The sequence below is a fragment of the Falco peregrinus genome, chromosome 4, assembly GCF_023634155.1.
Source record: "Falco peregrinus isolate bFalPer1 chromosome 4, bFalPer1.pri, whole genome shotgun sequence".
Taxonomy (NCBI): domain Eukaryota; kingdom Metazoa; phylum Chordata; class Aves; order Falconiformes; family Falconidae; genus Falco; species Falco peregrinus.
This window is the reverse complement of record NC_073724.1, coordinates 119,112,861-119,129,561: the sequence shown is the minus strand read 5'-3', so window position 1 is coordinate 119,129,561 and position 16,701 is coordinate 119,112,861. Positions and strand designations below refer to the sequence as shown.

The 16,701-nt window shown below is 46.0% G+C and overlaps 1 protein-coding gene across 4 annotated transcripts in view; it reads left to right on the top strand.

Annotated features, from left to right (window-relative positions):
* The first annotated feature begins 13,803 nt into the window (after positions 1-13,803).
* UVRAG (UV radiation resistance associated) overlaps positions 13,804-16,701 on the top strand; it is a 100,319-nt gene continuing 97,421 nt past the window's right edge. The window contains exon 1 of one of the 4 annotated variants that reach the window (XR_008746849.1): positions 13,804-14,057. Coding sequence is in view for 2 of the 4 variants with exons in the window: in XM_027777872.2 (XP_027633673.2) it covers positions 13,977-14,057 (81 nt within the window). In the remaining 2 variants the exon portion in view is untranslated. Of the gene's footprint in view, positions 14,058-16,208; positions 16,272-16,701 lie in introns of those variants that run through there. The other 3 variants (XM_027777872.2, XM_013305704.3, XM_055802003.1) reach the window with 3 other exon arrangements.

The following is a 16,701-nucleotide window of genomic DNA, read 5'->3' as shown; positions in this document are numbered from 1 at the left end:
TGGGCTGCTTTGGTCTCTCTGGTGCTGCAGGGGTGTGTGGCTGGGTTCATGTTACAGCAGTTGTTTGTGTGTTTGCAGCTGTGCCTTGGCTTTCATGGGGAGAAAACTGTCCAAAAGCAGACCCATGCTGATCTGCACTGTCACTGCATGGGATGTGCAGGATAGGCTAAGCAAATCTTTAAGGTTTAAGGGTGGGTTTTTGCCTGTGAGTGTATAAGGAGCTAAAGCAGCTTATGTCTATAGACCTCCTTTACTAAGCAGATGCAGAAAGTTCATGCCCTCCTGCACCTTTTGGCAAATTATTTTGGATTTTGTTGCTGCCTAGTGCACAGGGCTGGATTGCATCCCTGGCCTTTGGCTGAGGAAATCCTTCCAGCACTTGTCAGAGCCCCCAGCCTTCTACTACTGGCGGTGCAAAGTGCTCCAGAAATAGCACACATTGCTGTTCATGTGGGCTCTTTTAGTAAGAAGCAAGGGTTTAACCTGCTGTCTGTTGGGGCTGGGGCTGGCCTGTGAGCTATGGAAGTGGTCCATCAATGCTGGCTGACTTTCACAGGCGGCTGCTGCTGCTTGTCAAGGTGAAAGCCAAACTTGTATTTTGCCTTTTTGAGGCTTGGCCGGTGGAGTTTGAAAGTCTCCTGCTCCAGAAGATAAACCTGGTGTGTTGCTTGTTCCCCCTTTTCCTCACCCCTAGTAGAATTGATCTGGTCTGTCTTCTGCCAGCAAACATTAAGGCTGGGTTTCCAGTGACTTGTCTGGAAGTGCGTGGCGAGAAAAGCCCAAACTACTTCTGACAGTTTGACTGGACAAGTCACTAGAAACCACCTTTGGCACAAATGGGAGGAGGTCAGCTCTTGCAAAGCTTTTTCCTAAGCAATTTTTTCAGTTAACAAGTTTTATATCAGCACAGCTGCTGCATGCAAAGCAGAGGAAGGAGAAAGGATCCATTCCTGCAAAGGGCTGCACTAACAAATGTCCTGTAATTGTCCATACTGCAAGGTTGAACCAGTTCTGCCCAAAACTCCTGGCTGTGCTGGAAGTCCCATTAATTAAGATTGCTGTTGAGTATTGTTCTTTCCTACCTACTTACCACCGGTCTATAAGAGGGGACTTTTCCTTTGATCTTATTTTGTGCCCAAGGTACCAGCCCAGGACATGGTAGTCTCACAGAAGTTTCAACTACCCTTCCAAGCTGACCTCATGGACAAATGACTCCTTCCAAGCTGTTTTTCTGCAGTTGGTTTTCCCTTCTCTTGCTAATCTTAGGAGCATAGGAGTGAATTCATCTCTGGCTTGTGGTGTGTTTAATGATTTTGATTTAGCAGAAGACTCACTGAGGGTGTCCTGGTACTGTAGGTACCTCCCCGTGCACCTACGTTTTCCTACTCATGCCCTTGACTATGTAACATAGAGGTTTCTTGGGGAGGGGCTGCCAGCATCCAGAGCGAAAGAGATCATATTGTAAAATAACCTAAATGTTAACTGAAGCTCAAGTTGTCACCTCTAAGTGATGACCACGCTACTTGTTGCTGGGACAGTGTCAGGATGATATGGCTATATTCTTGCTGTCTTGTTATCTTGCTGTCTTCCCTTGGCCATAACAAGAGGTAGGCTCCTGCCCATGACAGACCAGCCCTCGCAAAATCGTTCTGACAGTCTCTTCTGAGAAACGGACATCTTTGCTTTCCTGTGGCCCTGTCTTGCCTTAGCTCAGCAACCTCCCCCCTTCCTCTGCAGTTGTTTAGCTTGATACTAAGTACATTTGAGCTTCTCCAGTGCTTTGAGATCTCTCCGTCATCCTAACATTCCTCATTATGCCTGCAAGAGTCTTGATAAATTTGTCCCTTCCTCTGCACTGGGCTGTATCAGCCCTTTCTGGTTTCAGTCTTCTCGCACTCCCTTACTTGCCCTTTCCTGACAGATGCATTTCCCTTCCCTTCTTGCTGGGGTTTGGCTCTCAAACTTACCTGTTAAAAAAGGAAGGAAAGTAGCTTGGGGGCTTTCAACCTGGTTTTGTGCCTCTGTACAGGCTAGAAGAGGGACCTTGCCAATGTCACCTCTTCTTCTCATACATAGACATAGTTTCTGTCCTGTTTTGTCTCCTTTGCCTCAAATCAGAGCTCTCCCTCCAGCAAACGGAACTGGAACAAAAGGGTGCATGACTAAATTTACGGACAAAGCATGGCAGTTGGGTGCAAGCCACCTGCAATGATTATTCCTTCCTTGATTGCCAGTCAGGCATTCTGAGCATGTTACGTGGGTTTACTTAGCTGCTTTTCCCTATCTGCAAAGCAGGGCAGCAGTAATTTGTATAGCACCAGCGTGTTGCGAGTGGGATATCACCAGCTTGCCTTTGAGACCCTCATTAATTAAAGCAGCTTAGTGCCCTTTGTAGTGCATACACAGCTCTTTTTTTGACTCGGTCTGGAAGCAGAGCAGTGTTAAGGAAAGAGGTGGAAAAAAGAAAAAGAGAGGACATGCTGCCCTCATGAGGTCCCTGTTAGTAACTCCGTGATAAGAAAAAACCGAAAGCATTTTGGGGAAATGCCCAGTAGCAATGCTGAGAAACCACTGACCTGGACTGGAACGGCCTTGTACGAGGAGGAGGCACAGAGCAGAAATGGATGCATCACCCACTACATGAATATTTTGTCACTTTAACCCAAGTAGCAGTACCACATAGAATAACAAATGAATTTCTACCGTGCAAATCCTTCTAAGCTTCATGCTGTAAAATGATCCTCAGGAAAATGGTATTATTTGGCAACAACTCAGTTAAATTAGGTTTTTCCCTCTAAAGGAAAATCTGAACCATCACAAAATTGGGCATTTTTTTGCCTACTTCTGCCAGGGGTTCAAGGGACCACCTTTTGCAGGTGGAAGGGCAGGAAGAAAAATGCCAATGCGGAGCTTTCTCTACTCTGCTTTGGGATTATCTTTTCTTCTGTGCTGGGAAACTTGGCGGTCAGGATGTTTTAACAGGCTATAACAAGCTATAAGAGAAGCCTGGTGGGAATTTGAATTCCATCCATGGTCTGATCATTGACTGGTTCCCCGGTTTCTCCCAGATCTGATCCATCCTTGCTAGCTGATCACACATCAGTTTTTCCCAAACTAGTCCCTGGCTTTGCTCTGTGCTTCTCTGCTGTGCGTTGGTTGAGGTTACACGGTGCAGGATGGTCCTCCTGTTGTGTGTGACCAAGCCAAATATTAGCCTCTGTGCCAAGAGCCCATGTTCCCACTGCACGGCATCCCGAAAACACTTATTGTAGATTCCTTAATACAAACATTGCTGTGTAATAACCTTCTCCAAGGCATCAGAAAGAGCTGGACTGACATTTATTTCTATTGTCCCACCCTGAAAGTATGAGTTTTAGAGAAACTAGCTCAGCTCTCCAAACACTAAATTCTCTGACTAGAGTTTGCTGTAGACGCCAATAGCTGCCTGCCATCAAGCTGTTGCCCATTTTCTGTACTGTCAGCTGAGCTTTTCCACCTCAAGCCTTTAATTCCAACAGAGCATGAAGAGACATGGACCACTGTCCTGGTTTCAGCTGGGATAGAGTTGTTTTTATTCTTGGTGGCTAGTGCAGTGCTGTGTTTGGGATTTGGTGTGGGAACAGGGTGGTCAAAGACTTTTTTGTTTCTTCGGCTCTGCTAGGGAGAGGGCTGGAAGGACACGGGAAACTGGGAAGCGACTCAGCCAGAACAGATGACCCGAACTAGCCAAAGGGTTATTCCATACCATGGGACATCATGTTCAATATATAAACTGGAGCGGGGTTGGCCAGGGCTGCCGATCGTTGCTCGGGGACTGGCTGGGCATTGGTCAGTGGGTGGTGAGCAATTGCATTGTGCATTGCTGGCTTTCTTTTCTCCCTTCCCTTTGGATTTTGGTCCTCTCCCCTTCTCCCTCCTTTTCATTATAACTGTTATGATTATTGTTCTTTTGTTTTCATTTTATCAAAATGGTTAAACTGTTCTTGTCCCAACCATCAAGTTTTGCATTGCTTTCCAGTTCTCCTCCCCACTCCCTTGGGTGAGGGCGGAGTGAGTGAGTGTCTGCGTGGCACCTGATTACTGGCTGGGGTTAAACCACAACAACTACCATCCTGACCACAGTTTTATGCCTGACCAAGTGACTGGGCTGCTGAGTGTCTTCAGACACTCAATGAATCATAGAAGCATAGAATCACGGAATGGTTTGGGACCTTCATGATTGTCTAGGTCCATCCCTCCTGTGCCTTCTGCTAGACCAGGTTGCTCAAAGCCCCATCCAACCTGGACTGACAGGAGGGTTAGGAAGTTGCATATAGCTGTCCTGTATGACTGGTTGGAGGGAGTGGATGTCAGGTATCATATCTAAATATGTTGTACATCAGCAGTAATCGTAGTACCCATCCATTTTCCCTCCTTGTCACATCAGAGGGCCTGGATGTCCCCTCCAACAAATTTTTTCTAAATGGATGCACAGGTTTCATCAGTGAAGAGTCAGTCAAAATGTTGTGACCTACAAATAGTACCTAGTAAGTCAAAGATCAAGAAAGTCTTGATGATTTGGTGTAACAGCACTATGTTGTCCTGAAGGCACTTATAGCCAATTAGTGTACAAGGTTTCGGTACAAATACTGTCCTGGGAGGCTTCACAGCCAGTGGGCTCCCAGCCAATGTGTATATTGATATTTTTTCTCCTTATGTATGCTTAGCTTTCATACTCATTAACAGATCATCCTCCAGAGGCTTTCCATTCAAAGGGCCTTAAATATCTCTATAAATATTCTACAGAAGGGTTTACTTTGTCCACTGGTGAAATGCAACCACTTCTGGGGTGGAAAGCACAACCGTTACACATCAGATTAAGTGAGGAAATCATAATACCACCTCTGTAAGTTGAAAATGCAGATGCAGTAAAAGGAGGGACTTTAAGTCAAGCAGAATTCCGAGACCAATTTCCTTCAAGGACTTTGGGCAATGTGGCAAGGGATATTTCATGACCGTACCTCTACAGGAGCTTATGACTTTTGCCTGTTCCTTGGAAGACAGTCCTTGCAACCACTTGCAAACCCAGTGCTTATTCAGTGGTGAACCACCAGCCTTTGGCCTCAGTGTATGCTCCACTGAAATCAGAAGCCATCTTCTGGTTGATATACATGGGCTTTCAATGTAGTCTCCAGTGAGAGTGAGTGACTGGTAATGATCGCTTTGAGGTGGGTGGGTGTGATGGACCACATGTGCTAAAAGGCTACTGAGCTGCTTTGGTGTGGATGGTCCTGTGCAAAGTTAGTGTCTTGTGAGCAAGCAGAAAGCTGTAACTGATTTAATTTTTCTGACATAAAAGATGTTTTAGAGGCTGATCTGAGGTTGTAGAATTACTTTCAGAGCAAAAAAGGTTGCCTGTTGTCAGTTCCTTCTCCAGAGCAATCACTTGTCTTCCCTCAAAGTCAGATACACTGAAACTTTCTATTAAAGAATAATGATCCCAAGGGAAAATAGCATTTGAGCTATTTTTGTGCCACGTGCTTAAGCTAGCAGAGGCTAACACTTCACCTCAATGTATGATCCTATAACAGATTTTCTCATTTCTTTTCCAACTCCTATAATTTAAAAAGACAAAACAACAGAAGACGTAGACATGTTGTCACCAGTCCAAGAAGCGTCATCAACAGCAGACAAAGCATATGTATTAGAACAGGGAGTTTCAGAGTTGGCCCACTATTATCAGCACACCTCTAGAACAGTCCTCAGGATGATCAACACTGTACTACATAAGCTAAGACCTGCAACATTTGTGTCTGGTGGGATCCCAAAGCAGCGAGTACTGATATGGCCTTCTATAACTAGCTGAAAACTGGGGGGGGGGGGGGGGGGGAAATTGGAAAATACTATGCCTTATCCCAAGCTGATTAATCTTTTTTTTTTCTTTTTATTTTTTTCTTTTTTTCCCCTGGCTCTGCCTTTTAGTTCATTGTTTGTATGGTTAAATGAATTGGTTTGGCTGCCTCTGTTCACTTAGGAAGCACGTTCATTCAGTAATCACATATAATTGTATAGCATCTTCCATTCTAGAGCATGTTTAATGACTTGGGGTTTTGGTTTGATATCTGATCCAAAATAGCATTTTCCCAACTATTGCAACAACAGTTCAAAGGGCAAAACAGCACTTTGCCAAGCCTTGATTAAGCAGGATGCAAGTACTCCCTCACTCAAAGCTCATGTGTAGTCCCCACAAAACAAAAAACTGTGTTGAATGCACACGTGTCCCTGTGTAAGCACATGGCGGGCTCATGGCTTTAATCCCAAAGGCCATTTCCAGGAGGCATTTTAAAACATCCTCATCCCAAACTATCTTGGCCTGATTCTGCCTCGCTTGTGAAACCTGGGAAGATCACAGCATGACTTTGTGTGACAACAGTTCTCTTTTACCACATTCAAAACATAAGGCATCAAGAAATAGCTCATGTTTTTTTCCAAACTGAGAAGCTTTTGTGAGGTTCTTTGAACATTTATTGAACTTGTTAACCTTCCTGGTAAAAGCTTTTCTTTATGGCCACAGTGATGAAGTAATAACATCCCTCTGAAGGCAGTTTTTACAACCTCCTGCCACTTGACGCCCCTCCAGCTCTTTTGGACAATAAGCTTTTGTTTAGATTTTTCAACAAGCTATTTCAAACAACTCCTAAACTAATTGGCAACCCTCTTGCAGGAGTAAACATGCTCAAATACCTTTTCCAAAGAAAAAAAATCAGATTCACATACCCCGGTCACACTATAACCGGTGGGTGAGATTCCTGTAGCAAAACTGAGTGCAATAACCTTAAAGTTTGCCAGTATATTAGATCCACGCATCCATCATTCCCTGAAAATAAGACAAGTAACAAACAGATTTGAAAGCAGCAGAAGAAAAACTTGGATTTGCTATTAGTGAGAAACTTTGAGGATAGTTAAAAAGGTTGGAACAGATTGACTTCATCACAGTTTGGTGAGAAAAGATTGAAAAAAAGCGTATCAGGGCTAATTCAGGTATGACTGCTACAGCAGCATTTGTCGCTGAACTGAATTGCATCATGGTGTCTTGACCAGTTGGTGAACCTCATCCCAAGCCAGCATAACCTGATGAAGTGTTTTTTATGTAAACCCTCACCATAAGCTTGATCAAAACCCCACCAAAGATGCTTAAATGTAATCTGTTGACTTCAGTGCATGTGAGAGCAGCCTATCTCAGTCGGGTGACTTCAGTCTACCAACACATTTCTCAAGCTACTCAGAAAAACCAGCAAAACAAACATCCCTTCCCACAAACCACAGTGTTTTAGTGTATCAAAGGCTTCAAAGCAATAATATACGCGTGGTTTTAAAGCAATCTGGTTTAAAGCAATAAGTGATTTCCAGAAATTAGGTTTATTTTATGGGCTGTTGCTCCGTATTTTGCAACTGTGCTATGAAGACTGACAGGGAAGAGCCCAGGTGCCAAACACCAAAGTCCACATGGCAAAAAGACACTCGGCGCCTAAAGAAATTACCAACTTTACCAATTACTACTTGTACAACCTAATTGGCATGAGAATAAAGCTGGTTTGTAAAAGCTGATGTGCAGATCACCTTGTTCTGAGATAGTGCTGCTGGTCTCCGTGACTGTATCTCATTTAAAATATGTTTTGTTTCCCGATCTCATTTAAAGAATGTGCTTAAAATATATGTTTGAGTCTGAGAAAGAGGGTTTTCCATTAAAATAATAGCTCTTCGATGCACCAGGATAATAATAAATATTCTAAGCATGATTTGCTCTCTGAAGCACAAAGAATCCCCTTCCATGTCTTCTGTGAAAGTTGTCTAATGGTTGTGAGCTGATTTGAAGATGTCTTCTACTGAAAGGGGATTTCCTCTATGCACATAACGTGACCAGAACAGCTTGATGATGTGTCAAAAATACAATGAAATCTCTCTATCTGAGGTAGGGTTTATCTGTATTTTGGGACACTCAGGAAACTTCTGATAAATTTATGAAATCTATTAACGAAACCATTTATGCAGCTGATAGAGATGGTGAAGTGTAAAAACCAGCAAATTTACTTCCAAATTAATAACGCCCCCCCCACCCCCACCCTACCACCCCCAGGACTTTAATGTGGTATAACCTGAGCCCATTTTCAGCATTTTTCTAAACATCTTCATGCAGACCAGTACTTCTATAGTACCAGCTGATATCTTAGTGGCCTTTCAGCTGATGCTCACAGACTTACCTTGCTATTAGTTCAAATCCAAGGGCCTTCATAGCAAAAAGATCTGACTTCTATTGTGCTTTTCACTGTGAGCCTGTAAGATATTGCATAGAGATGACTAGAAAGTCTTAGGTAGCTGTGAGTGTCTTACAGCAGTTTAAAACAGCCTCTGGGGACAGAACAAACCTTCACCTGCAACTAGAATTACAGACACTCAGAAATACCTTGGACGGAAAAGAGTCCAGGGTTTAGCACCCACAAGCCCAGTGTTACTTACGTCTTTTGTTAGTTTCTGTTCCTTGAGCTTGAGCTCTCTAAAGGCAAAGCTAAACAAACTCTTTTAACCCCCACATCTGTGCTGTAAATAGCATTATTTAATAGGTATTCAGTGGCCAAATGCCGCTTTTTCCTCTTCTTTAAATAGCTTACAAACATGAAGTATTTTGCTCTGCACTTGGAATACTTGAATCCATCAGTGATGTTTGCTCATTTGGGTGACTTTGCAATGATCTCATACCCCAATAAGAAGCATGTTTGACCCAATCTGTGACAGCAGTAGGAGTTACCATTAACGACAAGGTCATTGGCTCCTTTCCCAAAGCTTCTGGCATGCCAAAACTTGCAATAAAGTCCATTAAATAATTTCCGTAATGACCTGCAGGCAGTATCTCTCTACCACACGTCATGTGAAAGGACACTAGTCCATATGTCTCAAGTTTAGTGCCACCAAGCAGAAAGAATGCTGATACAATAGTGCTTCAAGAAAAATGGCATTTAAGTTTTCAAATGGCATTTCTGACAAATCCTGAGTGGTATTTCATCCAGCTTTCTCCAGAGAGTTTTAAAAAATATGCTGTATTCTGCAAGACTATTCACTTTATTATGTTAAAATTGCATTTTGAAATTCTGTTAATAATTTTAACTATTTTCTGGCTTTGCTTTCCACAAAAAACATCCAGAAGAAACTGCTTCTGGTTTTCCATGATGTCAAAGCGAGGTGCTGCTGACGTGAGTTTAGACCACATGTGAACACAAGACATGCTCAGTAATCAGATAATATTTTTGAAAACTTTTTTTTTCCTGTTTGCCTGTTGGATTCACTTGAAGAAAACTTGAAGGTCTTAGAATCACAGAATGGTTTGGGTTGGAAGGGACCTTCAGGACCACCCAGTCCCACCCCCGGCCAGGGGCAGGGCCCCCTCCCCCCAGCCCAGGCTGCTCCCAGCCCCATCCAGCCTGGCCTTGAGCCCTGCCAGGGATGGGGCACCCACAGCTGCTCTGGGCAGCCTGGGCCAGCGCCTCGCCGCCCTCACGGGGAAGGGTTTCTTCCTCATATCTGATCTAAACCCACCCTCTTCCAGTTTAAAGCCATTCCTCCTTGTATTGTCACTGCAGTGCCTACTAAAAAGTGTGTCCCCATTTTTTCTTGTAAGCCCTCTTTAATACTGACATACTAAATCTTCCTTCTTTCCATTTAAAGCCATTCCTCCTTGTTCCTTCACTATAGGCCCTTGTAAAAAGTCCCTCTCCAACTTTTGTCGGCCCTTCCAGGCACTGGGAGCTGCTCTAAGATCTCCCTGGAGCCTTCTCCTCCCCAGGCTGCACAGCCCCAGCTCTCCCAGCCTGTCCCCACAGCAGAGGGGCTCCAGCCCTCTGACCAGCTCCGTGGCCTCCTCTGGGCCCGCTCCAACAGGTCCGTGTCCTTCTGATGCTGAGGACCCCCGAGCTGGATGCAGCGCTGTGGGGGGGGGGGTGTCTCAGCAGAGGGGCAGAACCCCCTCCCTTGCCCTGCTGGCCACGCTGCTGGGGATGTAGCCCAGGATTTGGTTGGCTTTCTAGGTGTGAGTGCACATTGACGGGTTGTATTCAATTTTTCACCCACCAGCACCGCCAAGTCCTTCTCAGGGCTGTTCTCAATCCATTCTCTGCCCAGCCTGTGTTTCTGCTTGGGATTGCCCCAACCCAGGTGTAGGACCTTGCACTTGGCCTTGGTGAACCTCATGAGGTTCATTTGTACCCACCTCTCCAGCCTGTCAAGGTCCCTCTGGATGGAGTATCAGCCACACTACTCAGATTGGGCAGATGGGCAGGTCAGGGAGGTGGAAGTACTGCGTGCATCTGTGCACTTGTTGAAGCCGTGGGAATTTCATCTTTGATGATAATCAGCCACAAGAACATAATTGGGGACATAATAAAGCACATGCTGTGATCTTCAAAACGATGCAGACAGGTAATGCCAGCCTTTTTATGTGGTTAAAAAATACAAATGACTGTTTCCTAGGGCATCAGTCAATTACACAGGGTTCTACGTAATGCCACGTATGCAGCTGGGATCGGCAGTGCTGCTCCAGCATTCCTGCTTCAAGTGATTGTTCATAAACCAGGGATGAAAGAAGTCACTCCTTGGCTGCAGCTTGCAAATACTCTGATTAAAAGAATTCACCATTCCTTATTAATGAACTACCTATTTTAAGCCCAAAAGGGATGATTATTTTGTTCAAATTCAGGCACTCTCTGGGTTATTGAATAGCTCTCATCATGTTGAATGGTTGGTGTGGTGAACTACGCAAGGCATGGACTTAACCTCTCAAAGCTCCTGAAAATCAAATGTAAAACTGAAACACTATCCCTAGAAACTCCTCATTTTATAATGCCCTTGCAAATGGTTCCTTGTCAGGCTAAGACAGCAAAAAGCAAAGATAAGTTTGATATTTAGAATATGAGGCCAAAATCTTAACTAGCATGAGCTGGAAATCTGCAGGGACTTCTTTGGGGCTGTATCACTTCCACTGCTACAAAATCATTAATGAATCAACATGGGATTTGGGGTCATATTTGAATTTTCCTCTGGGTCAAATTTTGCTTTTTAGTCCCTGAATTACGGGTTAGAGCTCTCAAGTCTACATTAACCAGCAAATTAAATGCAATCTCCATATACACGGAATGCAAGCTGCTATGTTAAATAACTCATTTGACTTTTCTAAGCATCAGTATTTTAAGAAAATTTTGAGATTGTCATCTGCTTCTGTGGAAACGATGAAAAATAGGAGAATCCTGTACAGCAGTGTCGTATGGACTTTAAATTCACCAAATCAATAGAAGTTAGTGTCCTGGTTTTGGCTGGGATAGAGTTAATTTTCTTCCTAGTAGCTGCTTTAGTGTTGTGTTTTGGATTTAGGATGAGAAGTATGTTGTTAACATGCTTCTTTTGGAAGGGGAAGGTGAAGGAGCAGGGGAAAGTTAGTCACAGAAAAAGCACGTATCATCTGACGACTGATTTTTTTTTAAACCCTTTGATGTTTTGGGCACACTAGCAGTGGCATCTTCATGCTGTTTCCATCAGCTGTTTTTAGTGATTTATCTTAGGAACAACTGTTCTTAAAGCTGTGATCCTCTCTGATTTTACATATAATTCTGAGCTAGAATTAGTTTTCCTCACTGGAGGAAGCATACCTAAAGAGTTTCAAGTTCAGAAAGTATTCGTAAATCTCTTGATGTTAAGATCATTTTTGTCATTCCAAATGTATTTTTCAAACCTTGGGCAAAAAAACCCCCAGATTTCATCTTAAAAAGCAAGTTCTGATCCTCCAAGGTGAAGATGACAGTTCAAAAGGAAGGAGCACATGTACTGTAATGAACCAGAAACCAGGACATGAATCAAACTGATACAACAGGTCCAAAATTACTACGTTTGAACCTCCTGATCTCAACAACGTGGCTTAGGGGTCTGGATGCATGAAAATAGCATGCTTGCTATTGAAAGTACTGAAATAGTAGTTTGGTTTTCTTAATCAGAAGAAAAAAATGGAGATGCACTGGTTCTCAGGCGATCTTCCAAAAAAATAATTTGAAATAATTTTCCTGATCAGACCTAGTAACATCCAGAACTCAAAAGAGAACTCTATGTTCACGATGCCCAAAACCTAAACTCATTTTTTGTATTGTATTCATTGGGTGCCAACATATAGAATCACACAATTTGGTGAAAAAGGTCCACAGACATGTCACTCTGTGGTAAAACAGGGAATTACTGGGGGGAAAAGTTTGGCAGCTCCATTTCAACACCTAGGAAGTACTTGGGAGAAAGGGAGACCATGGTGAGCAGCTGCAAGGGGATGAGGAGGACTAAAGAGGGTGACTTCTGCAAGGATGGCCATCGAACTCCAGAAAACTTGACTTTCTACTCCAGTTTTCATTATTCTTCCTCTTTTTTTGGGGTATTTTTAATAATGAATACCCACAAAAATGCAGTCTGAAGACGATGCCAGTACAATGCACATCACCATAGCATGAATATTGCAAAACCGTGAGTACTGCAAGTGAACAAAGGCTTGGTGGGCTTCCAGCAGGGATGGTCATCATGGCATGGGCGCTGCTCGGGACTGAGGACAGGAGGTGAGGAAGACAGGGGGAGAGGAGAAGAGGAGAGAAGGACAGGGCTTCCCAGCACTTTGTGCCACACTCAAACCTTCCAGAGCCGCCCAGCCCGGTGGGAACAGGCATTTCCAGTGCTGCAGCACATGGCATGGACAGGCGTTCCCAGCGCCGCTGCTGGGGTGGCAGGATGGGCGTTCCCAGCGGTACAGAGACAGGTGTTTTGGCACAGCCTGTGTTGGTCCCCGGCAGTGAGATGGGGACAAGCACCTCCAGTGCAGCCACCTACGCTGGGCAGGTGCTGCAGGGTGCTGTGGGGACAGGTGGCCCCCGTGGGGCACGGGGACAGGACTGGCACTCCCAGTGCTGCGTGGTATGTGGGGATGATGCCACCATGAGTGGGGATGGTCCTTCTGGCCAGGGTGGCTGTTGCCTGGGTGAGGTGGGATGGAGGTAGGTGCTGAGGGGATGGCTGGCATCAGGGTTGGCGTGGCGTGAGGTGGGCTGGTCTGATGTGGGATGGGCTGGTGTGGAGTGGGATGGGTTGGTGCGATGTTGGGTTGGTTGGCATAATGTTGGAAAGGTTGATCTGTTACGGGGGCAGGTTGGTCTTTTGTGGGGGAGGCTGATGTGGTGTAGGGCAGGTAGGCATGATCTGGGCAGGTTAGTGCGATGTGGGGCAGGTGGGTGTGAGCTGGGGTGGGTGGATGGGATGTGGGGCAGGCTGGTGATAGTGCTGAGATGTGGGGCAGGTTGGCCTAAGGGCATGAGGCCCAGCCGCGGGCCCGGACGCGCACGGGGCCCCCGGCGGCCCCTCGGTACGGCCGAAGCGGCGGAACCAGGCCGCTCCCCGTTGCCACGGCGACAGCGCCCCCCCCCCCCCTTCTCCCCCCCACGCACCCACCCAGCAAAATATTTTCGTCCTACCACGTGATAAAAACAGCTCCCCCCCCACGTGACGGAGGACGAGCGATGTCACTCAAACCCGTTTTCCTCCAATCATCAGCGGCTCCTCAGGTACCGCCCCGCCTTCCGGAAGTCGTCTCTCCAATCGGCGCCGGCTCCTGTTCCAACGGTTTGACAGAGGCCGGGGAGAGGAGCGTTGATTGACGTACCATTCAGCCATAGGCGTCTCAAGGGCACACCCGGGTTCCCGCCTCGGGGTAGCGCGGGCCAATGAACGATAGGGACGCTCCATTCCCCCGCCCCTCGCCGCCCGCCCCCCAGCACTGCGGTAATATGGCTCCGTAGCGAGCGGCCCGGGCCGGTGCTGCTGCCGCCATTAACCCCTGGGTGCCGGGCGGCGGCGGGGGAGCAGTGGCGGCCCGCAGGGCTCATGCGCAGGCGCTGCAGCCGTTGCCCGGCCGTTGCCCTGCCGTGAGGATGAGCTCGGCCGCCGGCCCTGCTGCCTTACCCCCGGGCTCCGCCACCCGGGCCTTGCATGTGGAGCTGCCCTCGCAGCAGGTACGGCGGGCCTCGGGGAGGGGGGTGGCCTGAGGTGTGTGTGGGGGCGCTCCCTGGGGTGTGGGGTGCCCGGAAGGAAAAGGGGTGTGGGTTCCCTGGGGTGTGAGGTGTCCTGAGGGGAAACGGAGGGGCTCCCTGGGGTGTGGGGTGCCCTGAGGTGTGTGTGTGGGGGGTACCTTGAAGTGAAAGGGGGGGGCACTCCCTGGCATGTGGGGTGCTCCTTGAGGGGCGTAGGGGCTGTGCTCCCTGAGGGGTGTAGGGGCTCCCAGAGGTGTGCATGTGTGTGTATGGTGCTCCCTGAGGGGTGTGTGTGTGTGTAGGGTGCTCCCTGGGGTATAGGGGGAGCCTGCCTGGGGTGTGGGGTGCCCTGAGGGGTATGTGTGTGGGGTCCCCTAAGGGGTAGGGAGGGGGTGGTGGTGCCCCTCGAGGTGTGGGTGCCCTGAGGAGGGTGTGTGTGTGCATGGGCTCCCTGAAGTGTAAGGGGTATGGGGGTGTCTGAGACCAAGTCCCTGAGCTGATGGAAGAAGGGACCCTCGGGAAAAGGGTTTTGAGCACCCTTCTCTTGGGCTGAGAGGAAGATGAGAGGGTGAGATCCCCTTTGCATGGGGGCAGGGGTCTGTGCCCCTCTTCTGCCAGTACTGGAGAGCAAAGGGGGATGTTCCCACTCCCTGAGAGGCTGCTTCTGTGCCCATAGAAGTGCTGGGTGCAGATTAAAGCTGGGAGTTGCAGCATAGTTCAAATCATAGCTGCAGCAATGTTCCCTCCCCATCACATCCTTCCTTCAGCTAACTGTTTTTCCTGTTTGCTGATAGTTGGCTTCTGGTTTACTGGGCAACTGTCCCACATTTTAATTTTGGAGAGCATTAGGAGCAAGGTTAAGTGAGGAAGTCTAGGATCTGCATGAGGGTTTAGCAATCTGTATCAAACCAAGTCTGTGCCCTTTCCCCTCTTACATGTAGTCGCTCCATTGTACAGGAGCTTAAGCAGTAGTGGTGGAGGGGGGAATAATTACTTAGCAAAGGCATGCTTTTGGAAATACTGCAAGATGGGAATCAGCACTTGAAGGTTTGGTTCATTGCCTCGGTGTAGTCAGTGCTATTAAGAAGTAGACACATGATCTAAGTTACTTGAGCTATGAGTTACCAGGTGTGAAAATGCAGTTACCAGAGAAAAATCAATAGATGTCAACTTGAAATAAAGTTGTAACTGCTCCTTGGATAAACCTTATTTACCAGACATCCACTTAGGGGCAAGGGGAAGGAATGGAGATGACTCTGGGCTACTGGAGTTGTGCTAGTATTGACCCTAATTTGAGAGCAAGTACTTATTGTAAATGTGGGCCTGATCTACGTTAATGAACATAAGCATGAGCACTGCTTTGGGTGAACTTCACGGGAGCACTGGATCATTTAGAAGATCAAGTATGGCCTTCTCCCTGCTAAATTTTGGGGTTTGTTCTTTCCCAGGCTTGTGCAAAAAACAAGTGAATGCTGGAGAGAGAAGCCATAGTTATTAGTCATTGAACTTAATTTGTGAAGTGAGACCAAAACACTATCTTTTTTTCTAGGAGAAGAAACTTTTGTAGGAGTTTGCAGGAGCAGAAACTGAATCATTAATTATGTGATGTTCCAGTTGGGTAAATACTTAGTTTAAGCCATGTAGGATGCTTCTATGGGTGCTGAGGAAATGTTAATTGTAGTAAGCGTAAGGCTGTGACCAGGTCTGAGGTATTGTTTTGCTGTGTACTCTGCAAATAAAAGGACTGTGTGCTGAGGTATCTGTAATGCTGTGTCAGTGCTTGCCATCAAATGAAGAAGCTCAGAAACTAGTTGAATACCCCGATAATGAATCATCCTCTCACTGTATTGTCTGAGCTTAAAAGTCTGTTACTGAATTACAAGATGCCTTACCTTGAAAGGGCTAATCACTCTGGAGGTATTTTACTGCAGAATCATGAAAAAGAATGGAAAAGTCATTCCAGTCTATTCTACTTCTATAATGCAAAAATCTGGCTGATCAGTGTGGTGGTGCTTTGTAACACAGTAATTCCTTGCTGCCTGTCAGCACAGAAATCAACTCGGTGATTTGTTTTAGTAGGCAGTTTTCTCTAGAACACCCAGTTCCGCATTTTTTGACTACAAGGGTGAGAGTAAGGTGGTCTGAGTCATGGCTATAAATCTCTCTAGAGACCAAATTCTCAAATGTGAACTTAAGGTGAGTGCTTTTAATGACTGAAGTGACTTTTTAAATGGCTGAAATATTGAAGGTGTAATTTGGGTTTAGTCTAGATTTAATTGTGCAGTGAAGTTCACACTGAGTAGAAAATGAAGTTCCTGCTACTTACACATTTGCAAAAGTGAAAAGCTATGTCCAAAACCTTTGCTTATGTGACCACACTTGTATCAGACTGACTAATCTATTCTTTAACTTGTTCGTTGGTGACAGGATGACCTGGCCTAAAAATGCCTTTTGCTGTTGTGTTCTACATTTTAAGTGGGAGAAATAGAGGATATGGCTGTAAAGAAGTGCATCTGGTTAAGCATAAAATTCCAATTTGTGTCCTAAAGTAATTGTGCCAGGATGTCAATTTTCTTTTGCTGAAAGAGTGAGTCTAACAGAATGGAAAACGTGCAGGGATTCTTTA